Source organism: Anopheles marshallii, chromosome X, assembly GCF_943734725.1.
Source record: "Anopheles marshallii chromosome X, idAnoMarsDA_429_01, whole genome shotgun sequence".
Lineage (NCBI taxonomy): Eukaryota > Metazoa > Arthropoda > Insecta > Diptera > Culicidae > Anopheles > Anopheles marshallii.
This window is the reverse complement of record NC_071325.1, coordinates 3,306,556-3,325,609: the sequence shown is the minus strand read 5'-3', so window position 1 is coordinate 3,325,609 and position 19,054 is coordinate 3,306,556. Positions and strand designations below refer to the sequence as shown.

At 46.9% G+C, this 19,054-nt stretch overlaps 1 protein-coding gene across 1 annotated transcript in view; it reads right to left on the bottom strand.

Annotated features, from left to right (window-relative positions):
- The window catches only part of LOC128711450 (neuronal acetylcholine receptor subunit alpha-7-like), a 68,792-nt gene extending 50,396 nt beyond the window's left edge, over positions 1-18,396 (bottom strand). Inside the window, exon 1 of the mRNA XM_053806330.1 lies at positions 17,919-18,396. Coding sequence (XP_053662305.1) covers positions 17,919-18,396 — 478 coding nt within the window. The remainder of the gene's footprint in view (positions 1-17,918) is intronic.
- Between the last annotated feature and the right edge of the window lie 658 nt (positions 18,397-19,054).

Genomic DNA, 19,054 nt, shown 5'->3' with positions numbered 1-19,054 from the left:
CACCAACCAGTAGACAACGAAAATAAAAAAAAAACGGGCGGGAAGTAAAGTGCTTCCTGGCACCAAAAGCCGTGACCGGCGAGCGAAGCATTAGATTTCGAGAAGCTGTTCATGGAAAAAGAAAATTAAACCACACACAGGGAAAGAGCACCGGTGACGTCTGGTGAGATCAAAGCAAACCCTTATTGTCCGAGCTTGGGGTTGAAAAGATTTGGTGAATTGGTCGTAAAGACGTGGGGGACGCGACCGACCAAGGCACAGGGATTCGATTTAATCTAATCGTTTGTCCCCGATTAAACCGAACTGCCATTAAAAGCAATAAAGCGAGCGTGAACGTGAAGCGCTGGGAAGATATTGGGCGAGAGAAAGAGGGAAAGAGCGTGCGAAGGAAGGAAGGAACGCAAACTAAAACGCTCTATTAGATGGTGGCCGGTTCGGTGTGTTGGTCTCCATTCCCGGCCTGGTTGGTACAACTTTGATGGCGTTTTATAACGTTAATCCGAAATGTTCGGGATAGTGCCCGACCGTTTCGCCCTTTTGCCCTGTTTCACCTGCCATCTGAGCTTGCCTTCCCGGAGCGTATCTTTAAGCCTTGTCGCAGCACCTGTCAACGTCTATTGAATGGGAGGAAATTGAGAATGCTTCGCCTTTCTTCATTCCTCCCCCCCTCACATCCTCCCATCCTTCCAAGGTTCTAATGCCAGGGATGGCAAAGATGAGATTACAGTCAGGTCGAGTTTTTTGCCCCCCCGTATGTACGTCCACTGAGTAGGGGGAGGTCTAAAATCTTCCACCTTCAACAATATTCACCTTCAAAAACTGTCCACCAAGGCACTCGCAACATATCATCCCCAAACGGGTAGCCATCTTCTCTCCGTTTAGCATCTCCGCGTGTTAGTGCGAACGTCTCATGTCAAGCTCGCAACAACAAGCATGATTCCCGCAGGCTCCCCTCTGTAGGCGTCTGCACACGCTGCAAGGCGTTTTGAGGTTATGTTTGGCTTACTGGGGCAGTAATGGCAGGTTTTGGGGAGGCTCGCGTAATCTGTCCTACCTTTGGCGGCACACACACACACATCGTATCCGGCTAATACACACTCCTACACCTCGTCTATCCCCCCCATCCACCACCGCGATTTATGGAACCTGGCTAGGATAGAAATGAAATGTTTGCCAAACAAGCAGATGTGGCTTGTCAATGGCGTCTTCTGCAGACGGTAACGCAGGTAGTTTCGCCGTCAAGAGGGGGGGTGGAGATTACGAATACGTATGTAAAATACTGATTACAAGAGCGAGTCATCACCACTACCTCCTCATTCACTGGTTCGCATCACTAATCTCTCCGTGGTAGTCCATCAGACAGACGCTGTTTGTTGATGTCTTTCGTATTTTTTTTCCTCGTCTTCATGCCCGAGTGGAAGTCAATGACACACGCTTAGCTGCAGCACTTCTATTTACGTCGCGAAGGGGAGGATGAGCACAGAGCGCAACGGAAAAAGAAAGTCAACGACTAATCGTTACGCTGCAACGTTACGCTGCGTTACGTTATGGTGTAGTGAGCGACGATGCTGCTAAAACGAGTTGTTTGAAACGGATACCGGAGTCCATTGCAGCGAGAAAGTCGACTCCCTATCGGATTTTAGAAATCCTAAACACTATCGTCTTACTTCTGAACACAACGCTGGAACACTCAGCCAGAATTTATTTTTTTCGGAAGGGGGTTAGCTCAACTCAACCTCCCAAAATAAGAGCGGCGGGTAATTCGAGCACCGCCCGAGATGATTCCCGGGTGGTTGAAAACGATACTGTTGGTTGTGCTGTACCGACGCGTGAAAGCGGTTGAAACCCACCGTCTCCGGTGTAAGGTTAGACCTTCTTAGCGGGAGACAAGACACAGCAACCAACCGACCGTGGCCGGGTGTTCCCGTGCGCTTCCAGCGCGAGATTTTTTTGCAGAACAAGAAAAACCACAAGCCGCGAGTTTTTTTTTTCTGTGTGTGAGAGTCGAAATAATGCATAAAATATAAAGGAAAGCACCCTTCAGCATCGGTGTGCATCATTCACGCAAAGAAAAGGACTAAAAGAGGAACAAAACAAAAACACGCTACAACAAAACAAACAGGGAGCTCAATGTTCGGTCCAACTCCACGGTGTCGAGGACACGTTGGTTTCGCTCCCTTCCCGCTCTTCCACAACCTCAACCAACCATCAACACAATAGGGGCGGTTATGACATGGCAGAGTGTGGTGTCCTCCTTTACGTTGCCGCGACGCACACAATGAAAGGTATTGTTTGCTCTTTTTCTTCCTGTGGTTGTTGTTGTCTCGGTAGGGTTGATGTTGTTGCCACTGCCTAAGTGTCCGTTGTCAAGATAGGGTTTGCGGGGTACTGTACCCGGGAGTCCATATATATTAGGATGTGGGCGGGGGTGGTTGTTTAATTTTTCGACTCGGCATTGTGCGCATTGGAACGAGTGCGCAAATACCATTTCGAAACACCAAGCGCCGGTTTTGATTCGTTCGGTAAACTTCGAAAAAGTAGTCGCCAGTACGGACCGACCGAAGGTGGACGGACGGCCAAACCGAAAGTCGTCCGTGTGCCGGTGGTAAGACATCCAGATTTAACGGTACGTGTAGTGGTGGTCCAACACCACCATGGTAAACTCGGGAATCAAAGTACCTGTCCTATCAAGCACGATTATTACGTCTGCTGCGGTGGTTGGCGATGCATCCCGAACCCATTATGCCATAAATTTTGTACCGGCCCACAGCACCCCTTGGCCCGGTAAAGGGGTTGATGGGTTTTGCGGGGGCTTGCCTCCCATTTGTATCCACCTGGATACATCCTTCCTGAAATGAACAGCTCGGGTGCGAGTAGTGGCACCGTACCATGTCAGCTTTACCTCTCCCAAACCACCATCCCCCTCCCCTCCGCACCCCCAGTTTCATTCTGTGTCGAGTACCTTAATCGCACAGGCTCGACACCGCAAAGAGATGTTCGGTAAGTCGAACCTTGCAGTGTGACGGGATGGTACTAGGGTCCTCTATCCCCCCCCCCCCCCTTCCTCCCAGCCTCACATCTCATCTCCTTCTCCCCATCCTTTTTCTCGTTAGCTGGGTTGAAGATGAATGAACTCTTGTGTGGACGGTGATGCATACAGTGCATGTGTGTGTGTGTGTGTGGGATGATGCTATGCATTTTGCGGTGAAGAGAAATATCGACCCGGGGTGTGTGCTTCCACCCATTTGCAACAAAAAAAAAACCCCCCCTGCAACCATTCCAATCCGAGGTGGTTCGCACACCGAAGCCCGAAAGGAAACATTCTTGAAACGCACCAACCTCTTCAGCTGGAACCTTAATCGGAAAACGGTGCGGGGAAGGGGGAGGGGGGGGTGGGGGTGGTTAGTGCGAGAGGATGGAGGGGGGTTTTTGAGAGATATATCCAGCAAAGTAACGGACTGGGTGCGATTTTTGTGCTCCAGATATCGGTTAATGGTGGCAGTCGAGTAGTACAGCACGCTTCACTGTGCCGAGTGAAGACATTTGGAGGAGGGTGTTGTTGTTGCGGTTGGTTTTTTTTCCACCCCTTTAAAAGAGTTTGAAGATGCTAAAACGCTGTCGAAACACCCTTCTTTTTGTTCCAATTTTTAGAGTGTATAGTGTGTACGCTTGGTTTTTTGTTTTTGTTCGCCACTCCACCCTCGACGTCTCGCTGGGTGTGTGTGTGTGTGAGTCCGCTCGAAGTTCTTGGTTCGGTGTTGCATGCCCGAGCGCACTCCGAATGCCGTCGGCTCCGGCATGTGACAGCCAGAAAATGCACTGTCACTTTTGGCTTATATATTGCCAAGGAATGCTACCCGAAAAGGTTAACACACCAACTTCTGCCACTGGAACGAGTTGGGACACTATGGCGGTTTGGATACACTCGTGGGTGTGTGCGATTGTTTTGCCTTTTGGGGTGCCCTTTTTGCCTTCTCCATTTGGTAACTCGCTATAAAGGATGATCTTTAACGTGTGGGCCAAGAACTTTGGGAGCGAAAAAAAAGCAACACACTCCTGACAGCTCCCCGAGGGTGAGAAGAAAGGTAGCTTAGGCTGTGTGTAGGATATAATCTGACGATGACAACCTTCCTGTCATAGCACGTTGTTTGGGCAACTGCATGTATGTTTGCCTTGCAGCGCTGGTGTGATTTGAGTGTGTCCGTGTATTTTCACCCTCGCCAATCCACTCACCCGTTAAGGACCAACACACCACGCTGGACAATGTCACCGATTGCATCACCAACCGTTGCGCTCCGTTTGGGTCGAATTGGCTCGGTTGGACACTGTGCGGCCTCCTTCCTTCCGCTTCTTCCGCAAACATCAGCACCTGCGTCTGGAGGTAAGATGTGTACTTGCCCCGATATAGCAATCGGTGTGATCGGTTTACTCCACAACCCACCATCTCGACGGCACCCCGGTTAGCTGTCAACTGCTTGCTATAGCGATGGGTAACTAATTGTTGCCGATCGCACACGGATTGCAAATGGGTGGAGCGAGACGATGCAACAGCAATGAAAAATTCTGTATGCGTGAGCAAACACGGCGAGTGTTTGTGTTCGCATCCGTATTACCCGGTCGTACAACATCAGCTCTGGGCTGCACATTGGGCATTTGACGGGAGAAAATTGCAATAAAAATCAACTTGCAATTCGTGGCAAACAAAAGAGGGGGTTTTTTATCATCTGTATACATCACAGGACAATGAGAAAACTTCAAAGAATTAAATCTCCAACTTATCTGATTGCTGAAAACCAGGCTGTCATAGCTAACATTTGTGTAAATAATGTTAAAAGCTTTTAAAGGAAACTTAAAATCAATGCAGCTGTATGAAGAATGGGCCGATTTTGATGATTTTTGGTAATTTAGAAAGTATATTTAATATACTTTTTTTGCTTGTACTTGTGAGTTTGAGTGGTAATAAATTTCACTTAAAATAAGGACAAAATTTGGTAAATTTCCACCCAGTGTGACATGTTTACTTGCTGCCATTATGTGAATTAGCTAGAGTTGCGCCGTCCCATTAATATGTTGGAAAATGTGTACTTTTATGTGGCAAAAACTTACTCGGCGAAAGTATGTGAACGCGATGTTTAATTAAAGTTTGATCAAAACAACTCCCACTGGAAGCGAGAACGTGAGGTACTAGGCGTCTCCATCGGGAATTAATTTTAATGCGGTTAACAAACTTGTGGTACATGTGGAGTTAAACCATGCTGGAGGAATAGTTTTAATGAAGAAGAAAATCGATTATGAACTTATTCTGATAATTTTAACTTTAGAATTACTGGATGCATTTTTTTAAGTGTCTATTACGTACTTCCTTTAGGCCTTCCTTTTCCTGATTTCAGGACATGGCAAAAAATATATAACAAATCGTTGTATTTGCATTGTAAATTACCTCGCATGGTGTGTGTTAAATTAAATTGTAACAATCCGGTGAATATCTCTATGCGATCTGCTAACAACGCTACAATACAAAAGACCAGGCGCCCCCACTTGCCAGTCTGTATATACCCTAATATAGAAGGAGATCCACACAGTAACTGACTATGATGTATGTAAGACTCGTTAGGAACCTCTAACTCCCGTACCGAAAAATTCAAAATGGCGATAAAACACATAAGAGGTCCCAAAACGAACTTCCGCCATTTGGTGGTTCAGGTCTAAACTACATGTAAAATGTTTTTGTTCACCTCCAATAATAATAACACTCAATTAAATCAGGAAATCTTTCAGAAATATTTATTATATCCCGAAACTTCTATGAAACTGCCCACTGTGGTATGGGACGCCACTCGAGGCACTAAAACAAACTAGCTGTCATCTGCAGCGTCGGAAATAGTGTGTGCGTGTGCGGAAACCCGTGCTTCCCCAAAGCATTGCTACCAAACATACAGGTTTCTTTATCGCACCTCCCCACGAACAGTGCCCCGCGTACTGGTGGGATTATATGTTGTGTGCAGCCATTGCACAGATAGCAGAAAACGTCATAAAACGTTACACGGTCTCTTACAGGATACATTCACTGGTAGTGTATTCCATTCCGTGTACACTTGGAGGGGAGAGAGGCGTGTGTGTGTGTGTGTGTGTGTTGACGACAAGTGTTTAACAGTAGTGTCTTTACAGATTACCAGCAGCTACCGTGGTGCAGTCGAGGGGGACTCCCGAGGAGTCGCCCATCGATGGTTCTTCAACAGTTAACTACTCTGTTATTGTGTGCTTTTTTCCCTTCTTTAAACTCCTGCTATCTCCCTGAACCCCCCCCCAGCGTACCTTCCGCACAACTATGTTTAATTAAATTTCCTGTAAAACGGGTGCTTGTACTCCCGGACGGCCAGCCGGGGAAAAGGGCCCGTCTATTTCCGTCCACCGTCTTAACGATTCCTTCGCTGAAATGATGTAGCAATCAACTGCAGGCACATCAGCACCACCATAAAGCGAAGCTTCAGTCGCAAAACAAAACAAAAAAAAACGCACATACACAAACACGCGTCTTAGCGCGCTTTATTGTGGACAGCTAAATGACGGCAAACACTTTCAACCAACTGCAAACATGCACACATACACGGATGCAATCGAATTTTTTTTACATAAGGGAGTGGGTTGTTTTTACACAGCCTAGATTAGGCATTAAGCATTAATCCTGTTTAAACAGATGTGTGCGTGTGTGTTTGTTATTATTTGTACAAGCGCGCAACGACATGATTGGTTAAAGTGTTTGTTTTGCTTTACTATCACAACCTTCACCATTGTTAATTGTGGGCGCCATATTGGAACATGGCGCCCAGCGCAAAACTAATATTTGAAGTGGAGACATGTACATGCACACATACACACATACACAAACAAAACAGAACACACACACACACATTTCAATCGGTTGATCAGTTTTAAGTGGCACACGGACGCACGCAAGGAAGAAAAAGTCAGTGGAAAAAAACAAGACGACACAAACTGCTAAAGCGTTAATAGTTTCTGCCAGTGGGAGATAAAAACAAAAAGGAAAAAAAACAGAAACGAAACAACGCTGAACTGGACAGACCCGAGCGTCCAACGAGCGCATCAGGAAGATGCGCCTTTGCGTCTTCACTTTCTTTTCTGTTCGTTTTTTAAATGTTACTTTCGTTGTTGGGGACGATTCTTTTAGTTTTGTTCAGGTTCTTCTTCTTCTTCTGCTTCTTCTTTACGCCGGTAACTGGCTTTTTTTTTCGCTGTGAGAAATTAAAAATCCAACCGGTCCTGTCTTTGGCCATAATGTTTAACTCCGCTCTAACAAACGAAGCGCCACTGCCCGCCATCTTTCCTGTGTGTTTGTGTGTGTGTGTGTGTGTGTATGACGGTGAAATGACAACGAGAAGGACGAAATCTAATTAAAACCAACGGATACACTTGTTTTTTTTTGCTCTCTCTCTCTTCTTCATTCCGTCTCTATCTTCGTCTATCCTTCTTTATCCGAGTGGAGCGTTTTCTCTTTTCAGTGTAGTTGAGATTAATTTTTGGTCCTTGGTAGAAAATTGTGGATTTTATATTACTTTTTTTTCTACCCCACCCGAAATCCAAAACAAAAAAATATATATAAACAACAACACAACCGTACGCGTACACAAACGAATGGACCGTATTTCCGTATTTATTTGAATTTTTTGTTCGGCAGGCTCGCTCGGGCCGTGTTGACTGTCGCGCCCGCTTAGACCACTGACAGTTCTTCGACTCCTCGCGCCTAAGACATGATTCACCGGACGTAGTAGACATCGATTTTCATTCCCCTCTTCCCCTTCCCCCACCCATCGAGTTTCGTTTCTCTCCCTCTCTCTCTCTCTCTCTCTCTTTTGCTTCCCAAGAAGGTGGAGGTGTCTCGTTGCGTTATCGTTGCGAAGCGTCACTCGAGAAATCGACGTGACATCCGATTAGCATCGTTCGCGTCGGCCAGCTCACTGATAATTAGAGTGTCGAGATAAATTAGATTCCTCAAGCAGGGCGCTGCATGCTTAAAAGGATGCGAATAAACGCCAACCGTTCGCGCGTTTTTCCCGCTTCGAGCAAAAGAAATGGACAAAAAAAAACCCAACCGAAATTAAAATTGTTCGCCACCAACGGTTTTGCCTAGCGAGGCGACAAAACTTTACGCAGTTTCGAGAGACAGGGGGGAGGGTTGGCATTTTCGGGTGGTGGGAGTCGATTAAAAATTTATGATTATTTAATCCCAGAAAGGAAGCCACGTGCGGACGGCCACGGAATGTGCGCTATCTACCGTGCGACCGATTGAGATCGTTAGCGCACCGAATTTGGGCCCGCTCCCACCGCTAACCCGGCGGCAGTGTCTCACCGTTCTCAATCATCTGTGCCCCAACCGAGCGTCCATTTGTTTCTTGGACCCGGGCCGAATTAATCAACCACAAACCTACCGAGGGGACCAAGGGAAGTTGGGAGTGTGTTTTGGACAGGGGGAGGGAATGAATTTTGAATTCGGTTTTCGCTATCGAGGGAAAAGCGAATCACACCACCAATTGTGCGCCCTAAACCGTTTCCGGTTCCCGTACGGTGTCCACCGGACCCGTCGGAGACATAATTTCGCCTTTGAATAATAAACGGCTGACACGAGGCAACGCTTCAAGTGGTGACCTTCTTCTGCCGGCGCTGCTTCTATCATTGGGCCCACACCATTTCGGCCCGGATAGAACCGAAGGGGAGGAGGGGGGGGGGGAGGGTTGTGATCCCCCCTTCCTCCCTCTCCCCTCTCGCCACACCCCACCTTCATCAGTAGGGTAAATCTGATTACCGAAACATGGCGAATATTTGTTAGGTGCTCAATAGACCGTCCACTGACTATTACTTTCAAACCATTCATTCGGCTAAGGGTGTAGAAACACGGCAATGGCAAGCGTATTACACTGCTGCTAAGGTTCGACGAATGTCTTACGAATATTTTCTTTCAATTACCCAAATGGCGCGCTGCCTTCGAAATTGATTTCGAAACATGGTGAATGGAAAGTAATCTATGGTAACGAGCAAATTTAGACATTTCGAGTTGCGTGATTAAACTTGCCAACAAGGGACGGCTTGACATCCTGACAGATATTAGTATTTCAGGTGTCCATTTAAATATTAGCTGCCATTTTGGTAACCCAATTGAGTAGTCAGTTACAACTGTTACTAAATATGATTGGCTTGCCGTAATAACTCTGTTGGACAGGAGTGAACGCCTGTTAATATGCAAGCATCAGGAATCTCTGAAGATTCACAAATTTCTAAAGACTCTCTAATATGTAAACTTTGTATCTCCAAAATTACAACAATTTAACGTTGCCATAAAACGCCATAAAACGTTTTTAACTTTGTTGTAACTCAAATACTGATAGCCTTGGATTGTAAATACTTTAACGAAGAAAACAGACAAAATAACAGGAACCTCTGAAGATTCACGTCACTAAGAAGCATCAAGAATCTCCGAAGATTCGCAAAATTCTGAAGATTCTGCATCTAATCTGCAAACTTTGTATCTGTGAAAATATAAAATTATAAACAATTTTAGTCTCTAGCTGTCGCTATAAGACTTTGTAAACGCTATAATATCCCTCTGCTAATCACCGAATACGTTAGCAAAGTCCAACACTAATCCACAAGATAAAAGAAAATTAGACTCATTTCATCCCAATACTAAATAAATAGTTTCAAGCTCTTCCTGTGCAATTGTTCGAATAAAGCATTTTTAAATGTTAAGAAGTTAGATCATGTTTCACATAGTCTAAAAGCCGAAAACGAATGCTCAATAAACGAAGGAATGGCAAGAGATTAACTATGTAAAATTGTTAAAATATTTGTAAATTCAATATTATATCTTCACATTTTCTTATTTAACATACAAAAGAAGATCAGAATATTCAGAGCAGAGGATTCAGGGTGATACAATCGGTTTAAAATTGACTGGTGTCTTGAAGTGTAAGCCTTCTTACAGAAGCAGTTCTTGGACCCAAAATCGGCCTTTTAAGTATTCGTTGCATACCTTTAGGCGTTTTGCATTTTAAAAAATCATCTAGATAGGAAGTTCTACTCACACATTTCTAACAGTAGCCCAAAACTCTTTTAACGATTTGCCTTTCCTTAGCTTAAACATTCACAGCATTGCTCACAAAATGGCGGTTCATTGTATGGAAAAACCATTCCGCCAGCGCTGCATTTCCTTACGAATGGATCCCTCTTTGAGATTGCCCATAGGCCCATATAATTCACTCAGCTCATCGATTCTCCCCCCACACCCATTCCGCGGTGCGGTGAAACCGACGGCAGCAGGCACATAATTCGCCTTGCAAATGAAATGCAATTGAATTTTCATAAATTACATCACATTATCGACGTTTTTCTAGCCCTCTCGTCTTGTGCCCAGGACCGACCCGTACCGGCCGACTGCGTGCGTGGAAACTTTCGTTTCGGGGTTGAAGATTCGGTACCGTACTTTACCGAGGGATAAGGTTTATTGCCGGTACGGTTGTGCTGGCCGCCTCGCACCGCTACGTACACAGTGCTGCCGAGTGGGGCAAATTCGTGTGTCGGACCGGAGCGAATCTTACAAAACGCAACGCTAGCAAGATGTCTTGCGCACATGTGTTTATCTTGTGGTGCTGGCGTAATTAGCGGCAATAGTAGCGCTGTTGGTAAATTTGACATTCGCCCCATGGGTGTCGTTCTGTTTTGTTGGGGTGGTGGAGGGTGGGGGGTTGGAAAACTTTTATTTATCTCCGGCCCATTTAGCGGCATTGAATTGCTTTGTTCGGGATGCGATTCCTCGCCTGTTTCGTGTGATGTTATCGGAATGTTATTGGATTGGAAACGCTTTAATCGGGCTCTTCGCCCATAATAAAGCTGCTGAAATGGGCATGCAAAACAAAAAAAAACTAAACGTGCATAAAAGGGAGAGAGAACAAAAAAAATCGCAATGAATAAGAGAAACAACGACAGTAAGGGAATGGCAAGTTGGGCAAACCTCACACCACGGGCATAAAGCGCTTATTACATTATTAAAATGCTACGGGTAAACAAATCCAACCCACCGGTTCGGGACGGGCGTACATATGCGATGCAAAATGCGATCGAGTCCCACCTGGCTGTATGATGCTGAGCAGCATCCCACCTACCCTTCCCCATCCCCCTACACCTTCACATCAACCGTTCGGCTTTGGCGTACCCGCGTCCCAAGGTGTGGATCCGTTTTGCACCACTACCCCCTTAAAAAACCCCAACCATTGCCTACATTCAGGCGGTAAACGCTTTGACCTGAATATTGATCCCTCGGTCGGGGTGCAATCTGGCGGGGAATTGTAAAATAACGATCGACCGAGTAATATTCCCTGTTTGATTTTTTTTTCTACTTCTTCTTCGCCTTGTTGTTATTGTTGAAGTTGTTTTCTTTTTCTCCTTTTTTTGCAAACAGCCAAGCCTGCCTTAAATTATTTAACCGCATCGGATTTGTGCGGAGCCACAACATGCAATATCCAGTTGGAAGCGCCATGGCCATGTACGGGGTGCCATTTCTTCGCCATAGTTCCTTCCCCACACGTACCGGTCCTGCCCCGTTTGGCAGACTGTCAAGGCCCGAGCACTATTTTATTTCGCTCCCCTTCAGGCGAAGCAGCTTTGTGCTGCTCTTTATGGAAGGATTTTTTTTGTTCTGCCGGTTTTTTTGTTGTTGTATTCTCTACCATCCTCAATATTCTTCCCTCTTCAACGGTCGGAGTGGCTCAAAACGTGCTCCACGAGGCAATCATTGATCCGCAATCCGGCACCTGCCGCTGACCTGGGTAAAGATAATCAACATGGGAACATTTCGTCTCGCAAAACGTGGGTAGGGGGAATTGGCGTAAAATACACACACACACGCGCTCCCCTATTGCAGACAGATACAGAAAGAGCTTACACGAGGAAGAAAAAAAAACATTACTAAACTACCATTTCTTCCCGTAACGACACCCAAAACCCTAACAGCCTAAATCACTCTATTTTGTAGCTTTTCTTTTTTTCTTTTTTCCCGCTCCATCCGTTTTGCGCTGGGAACTCCCGAAAGTCTTGCCAAGAAGATTGGTGGCTCCACAGCTGCTTGTTCGTGTGCCACTGTCCCAGCCACCGGGAGCTTCATTTTACGGCTGTGCTCACATCGCCATTTCTTTTTTTTCGTTTTTTTGCTTCGCTCCTGCCCGGCGGCATCCGACACGGGAACCGGATATCAGGTTAGGCACACAGCCACCACGGCTGGCGCCATCAGAATCATTCGGTCGGCCGCAGTCGGGCTGCACCAAACCGTTTACCGTGCCGGGATACGCGCGCGCGATGCGGGCAGATTGGTCCGTGGTGATTAATAAAGACGGAACATCCCGACCCAAAATCACGGGGCTGAAACGATTGCCGGGCGCAAGGAACGGTTCTGCAAGCCGTGTGTGAGAGCGCTTAAATTTTAGCACCCTTTTCAGGGTGCTTATTTAGAGCCGACATTTAAAGCTGCAGTTTGATGGTTGTGGTGGAGGATTCCTGGAAATGCCAAGGAAATCTTGAACAGCCTTCAACGAGTGTTTGCACCAGCGTGACATAAAGATATTGAAGACAAGATTGGTCGTAAGATTGATGCGACCTCATAACTTGGACGTCGAAGGTTGCCAGCGTGTTTCGTCGGGTTTTTAAGTAATTGGCTGCGACTTCCAGACGGCAATGGGGAACTCTTGCACTCACTTTTGGCAATTGGAATTGGATACATTCCCGCTGGGATCTTGGACACAGCAGCGTCGTTAAGTTGGCGTCATTTGTGCGTGCTCTAGTTCCACACCACTCAGTACTGGACGAGACACAACTTCTTCCAGAGAAGTCTTGAATGCTTCCAATAGTGGTTCTCTTTACTCGGAACACATGTATCTCAGAGAATAATCTGAGAAACTTCGTTCTGATATTGCTGTCAGTTGACATTCTGTCAGATGTTATTCTTTCAAAGAGATTGAATCGACCATAGCAGTAGCTTCCTCATTTGACATAAGGGTTTCAAAATATTAGCTACATGACGTGCAGCCTGACCAGATGTAGTCTCCAACATTTGACAGCATTCCAGAATCTAATGCAAATGCAGAGCTTTGTCGTGCCTGTCCGATTCCTTTGCAGGCTCCTCTGAAGTACCCCAAGGTCCTCTCAGGCCTGAATCCCCTGTACTGTTGTAGGGTTCAATCTACCCTGACCCCCAGACTGGAGAGTGTTCAATATAAATTTCTTTCTAATTCTAGCTGCACGATGCACCAGAAACTATAGAAGTAGAGGATTTGGTCTTTGGACCTGACTTCAGAACGATTTTACCGACTTGTTCTACAAAACTTTGTGGACTCCCAGCTCCTTGGATGTGAATCCTAACGATCCTTATGTTTGGTTCTATATAATACTTCAATTCGACGTCGGACGACTTCGGACGTCACTTTGGACAAGCTCAAGATGGTAATTCTTAAGTCTCCGACAAAATTCCCTTGAAAGTCGTACGTGCCACTTGCTTCTGGCTAGAGCAACATGAGAAGAAGATGTTGTCTTGAAGTAAATGTCGTAGACATTGTATATCTTCCAGTAGTAAACACCACAAGCAAAAATTATTATCTATCCTTTGCTGAAATGAAATTGTATTCCAACTTAATGATCACGGGAAGCAATTGCGGTATTAAGCAGGGATGATCTTGTAGCTAAGACACCACACTGTGCCCTTCAGGATGTAAAACGTCTGCATCACTGCGTTATAATGAAGAACGTCTGGTAGCTTTTAATATAAATATATGACGAATTACAGCTTAGTCTATAAAATCCTTTCAGTGTCTAAGTACATTCCTTCCTCGAGAGTTCCTGTCGGCAGGTTTACTCAATATAAAAGTAAAAGACATTAAAGAAGTCATTTCTGGAATTTTCTTGAAGAAGTCATTCTCGATACTTAGAAGGTGGTGATTGATCATTTTGGAATGTGGATTGCATAGTTCGCAGTAATCGCATCGCTACGCCGGTATCGGTACGCCCGATAATATGCAAACTGCACAGCACCCCGCCTGGAAGTATGCAAGCGTGAAGTCTTTTTTACTTTTTCCACGAACACGGCAAACCGCCCGGTGCGACGATAGGCTACCGTAACTGCTCATTTAGAGACACATTTATAATGCAATCACGCTGATGGCTGGTGGCATAACCCGCATAGGTAATATTTCACACGAGCACGTAATATATTCAGTGGCACCCTCGTGCCGACCCACGCAGGCGGCCCCCCCCCCAAACCCCGGCCCGGTCTTATCGCGCCACACCAACAAAGGTCGTGCGGCAACTGTGCAAATACGGTGCGCACCCATGTACCAGGCACGAGATCTTCCTGGATTCTCGATTTAATTTCAAACAATAGCTACCAGCTGCATTGTGCGCTTCCGGAGCATTTCTTTGACACGGGCCAGATGGGTTGGGCATTGGGCGCTGCTGGAATCGAACCGCTCACGCTACGTAACGATCCCGTATCTGCAACATCGTGCGCACGAAGCGCAACACCAGGTGAGGCAAAACATGCCGGTAATGAGATGTTATAGCGATGGAAAATCGGGAAACTATCTGAATGATTCACAATATTAATCAGGAACCCTCGTGTGGGGAGGGGAGGCGTACACGCGACGTCGGAATATTACGCTTCCTAACAATGCGGACTTTCTCCATCCGGCAGCTGCTTCCGGCGAAAAGGGAAGGGAACATCGGCACCCCCTTTTTACTGCCAACAAGAAGCAGAAGAAAGGAAGACGCACACACACAAGACCTCCCAACCCCATAGCTCTTCGAAGCATAGCGTACTATTCTGTTTTACTCATTTTGATTTGTTCTCCCCCGATACACATACATGTGCAGCCGTAGCAAAGTCGACAGCCATTTTCCGTGCCGTCGACAGTGGCCGCCTTTGATCATGCCTTATGCGCTATAGTTTTCTGCATTGTGGACAGCCAGCCGGGGCCGGGGAGAAAAAAATGTTACCACTGCTAATGGAGATAAAGAACGGCACACAAACACACACCCACACACATCGACAAAGGGTGATTGAAGATGACGTGGACTCGGAACTAGGCCAGCAAGCGAAATGAGACGAAACGTCGATGCGTTCGGCACTGTCAAACAGTGGCCCTTTTCATCCAACATCGGGCAGCCTCGACACGGTGATAAGGCACCCCGAAAAGATTGTTCCTGCTTCGATGAAGCCGTACCGAAGGGAAGGGAGAAAAGTTCTACCATAAACTCACCCCACCCAACCGGCATTCCCACCCCTTAATCTGTGCATCAATGTTGGTTTTATCGCGGACAAAGTTTAATAATCAAAAGGCGAGTGCGCACCATGCGGGTGACAATCGGTTCGGGAAGTAGTAAAGAGAGCGAGAGCGAGGGAGAGAAAAAGAGAGAAAAGGAAAAAATGGACGCTATAGGTTGGCCATTAATTTCTTCAACCCCTTATGTGCTCCAACGTTCCAAGGGTTTGGTTGGTGCGCGGGCAGTTACGACTAGCGTTATTTCCTGGTGCGGGAGACCGAAGCCAATCGAAACTAACCATCCGGCAGGAGCAACCGGACAATCGACCCTTAGCGTAACCTATTTCAGCATTTATTTTTTCCTTTCTGGTTCTTATCCTTTATCCTGACTTTGACTTTGGTTGCCCCGTGCTTCTGCTTCCCCCCATTCATGCTGTAGAACAGCAGACCGGACATTACTGGCATCGGCCGAACTTTCGCCCTTATCCCGGAACCAGCAGCGGATATCCTCGTTACCCGCTGGAGCGAGCTCGCCAGGCAGAAGGGTTCATTCAGATTTGGATCGACCTGTGGTCCATTTGGTCCAAAGACAGTGCTTTTCTCCGAGCGGTTCTTTCGACGAGCATCAACGCAGCCTAGATGTATGCAATGCCGCATACAAGCGTAGCATTTTAGGCACGTTTTCGCCTCGGAACGCTCGAAAAGTGCCGAACAATTGCGAGCTGTTGAACAATTTCGTTACGAGCTAGCTTTCTATCAGGGCGCTGCTGTAAGCTTCGTAATAAATTCACGCTAATGAAGGGCAAAAATGTATAAATATATCAGACACTCGTGCAAAGCACGGGAATGCAGCAGCAAAAGAAATGCCTCCAATATCTGTTGCGAGTGCGCGCTGGGCATATCTGCGTTGGCCTTCGCGGGTAAACGTCCCCTCGCCGAGACATTACCCGTGCCCATCAATCGAAACGAAATGCATTTTAAGGGCGCATGGTCCTTTCCAGCGCGATAGGGGAGGTATGACGGGGTGATGTGCAGCAAAACCGGGGATGGAAATAACGAAGCGCACTGACTGAAACACACATACACAATCGCAACAACAAAATGGTGACGTATTCTGCCGGAGCATCCCCAACAACTTGCTGAGTAGCGCACAGCATAATCAGACCGATCCGTGCACACTGGAACTGGATTGGGGGGTTGGTGCTGGTTAGGGGTTGCGCCCGAAAACGAACCGGTCGTCCCGAACAAGCACATCATCAGCATAATGTAATCAGAACGTAATCCCTTCAGCGTCTGGTACCACGGGCTTCTGTAACCGACACTGTAACCGAAGCTGCTGCTGTACCCTACAGCACGCTATCACAACAGTGATGCGCATTTTTTTCTTCCACTCCCCCCCTAGCCCGCGCCCGGAAAATCTCTTCCCCCAAAAGGGTTGGTTGTTTCGCGCTCGCTTTGTAGTTGCTGGCTCATCCGCCCAAAAGCTCGGTTCATCAGCCGGGGCGAACCGGTTTGACTCGGTGGCCCGGTGCTGTACCCATTGCAACTTTTGCTCAGCCTGATCGGTGTTCGCGTGCCACTCGCTCGAGCGACTAATTAATGCTATTTTATGCTTTCTTTTTTTTCGTTTCCCATTGAGCTTCTGGTGGCACGCGGCTGTTAGCCGTTTTCGGGATGGCTACAGTGGTCGGTATTCAACATCGGACACATCGGAATTTGGCCACTGTTCCACCATTGCGCTCGGTTAACATGTTCGCCTAATAACAACATTGTGTTGTCGCTGTGTGCATTTTGAGCTTCACCTATCTTCAGCTCTTTGTCCTCGCATAACCGCGTATGTTTGTTTCGGCAGAGTGAAAATTCTGACTCAATTCGTGACTCAATGGACATCTTGGATGTCAAAATGACAGCGTTTTCCCAAGGAGTTGTTAGAAGGCTCAAGGAATTCTTCCTCATCAAGGTCTACTGAGTCTAATGATGTAATATGAGGTATTGAAGTTAACATTCTGGATCTTAAAAATAACAACTACGAGTCCTCGACTGTGTTTTCGAGGTTAGTCCAAGATCCAAGAAATTCCAAGATATTAAGCTTCCTAACCAAGGTTTACTTAGTCATGATGAATTAATTAATATTGCTGTAGACATCTACCAATAACTCATCCAAGATCCTCCAGGTCTCAGATGTGACATCTCGACACCCAAGCCTTGGATGTGATATGGACGTTTTGGATGTAATTCTGACAGTCAGGAGATAAATATCTCCAGAAGCCTTCTTACTTTAAAGATATTTCAAAAAGGTTCTAAAACCCATAGAGATCTTTATATTATAGAGACCTTATTTCTGAAGTCTCTTAAGACTTAAGTCAACGTGCATGTCATTAAATTGATTTTGTCCGACTTTGATGTGTCCGATGTTGAACACACACCACTGTAAAATGGGTAAACAGGGGAGTTTCGTCTGGGAGAAATGAAACCAACCACACGAAATTGCCGCCGTCGCTCGAGACGGCGAGCTCCTTAATCCTTCGCTCGATCAGTGTCAGAAGCGGATGCAGCTTACAAAAACCCGCTAGAGAAATGCCTTAAGCTGGGAGCATTACTTACCAGGCAACATGGCGGCAATTCCTAGTATAAGTGGTAGTAGCTGCCGGACCGACAGCAGCACTACGGCGGTGGCAGTATTGGTTCCACCGCAGCTGACGATGGTTTTGCTGGTCCGGCCGGTGGTCGCGCCCTTGCCGACAACCGACGCGGCACCGGTCGCCGCCAGCGCCGTGACAGCGGTGATCGATGGCAGTTTCGCCCGCAGCACACTAGCGCCCCCGGTGCAGAGGAATGCAACCGCCAGCGCCACCAGCCCGGCCGTCGCACGCGTGCAGAGGGCGCGCACCGTGTCGTGCAGCACGCCGCCCTCCGATCGGTAACCGGCCGCGGTGCGATCGTGCGCAAAGATGGCGGTTCGGTAGGCGCGCGTCATCGGTGGCACATTGTCGGTTGCCGGTGCGGTTACTGTCGCCGCCAGCGCGTACGAGATTGCCAGCAGCAACAGCACCAGCACCGTCACTACGTACATCACATCCATGCTGTGCGCTCGTTATCGTCGGGCTCGCGTCGGTCAACGTGTTGATGACGATGGGTCGTCGTTGATGGTGGTGGTGGTGGTGTTGGTAACGCCCGAACGGTGGTAGAGGCGTAACGCGCAGCACACACACACACCTCAAACCGCTCGTGGGCTGGTAGTGGAGTTGGGGAGCCGTTGAGCCGGGCCCGGCTCGTTCTGCCTTCAGGCGGCTGCGGAAGTGGGTAAGCGGGTTGGGTAGTAGGAGACGGTACAGGGGGGTTGTAGAGGGGTGGGGGGAGGCAGTCAGTTTGACGTTTATAAGGTAAGTTAGATGCGTAGATTGTTGTTGTGGATATTGTTGTTGTTGTGGGTATTTTTTTTGTGAATGGATAGTTTTGGTTGTTTGGTTGTTTGGTTAATAGTTGATTTAGGGATTTTTAACGATTATGACGAAACAGGCGCGGTTTGAATTGTTTGTTTTGTTTTTAGTTTGTTAAAGTTGTGGTTGGTTTTTTTTTGCAATACAATTGTTCGTGCAAGTGGGGGTTTTTTGTGTTGTTATTTTTTTTGCATGTGATTCACAAAGACGGAAGAAAGAAAAAAAACAAGACAAATATATATACACACACAGACACACACAGATATATATATATACAAAAGTGAGGGACAGCGTGACGTT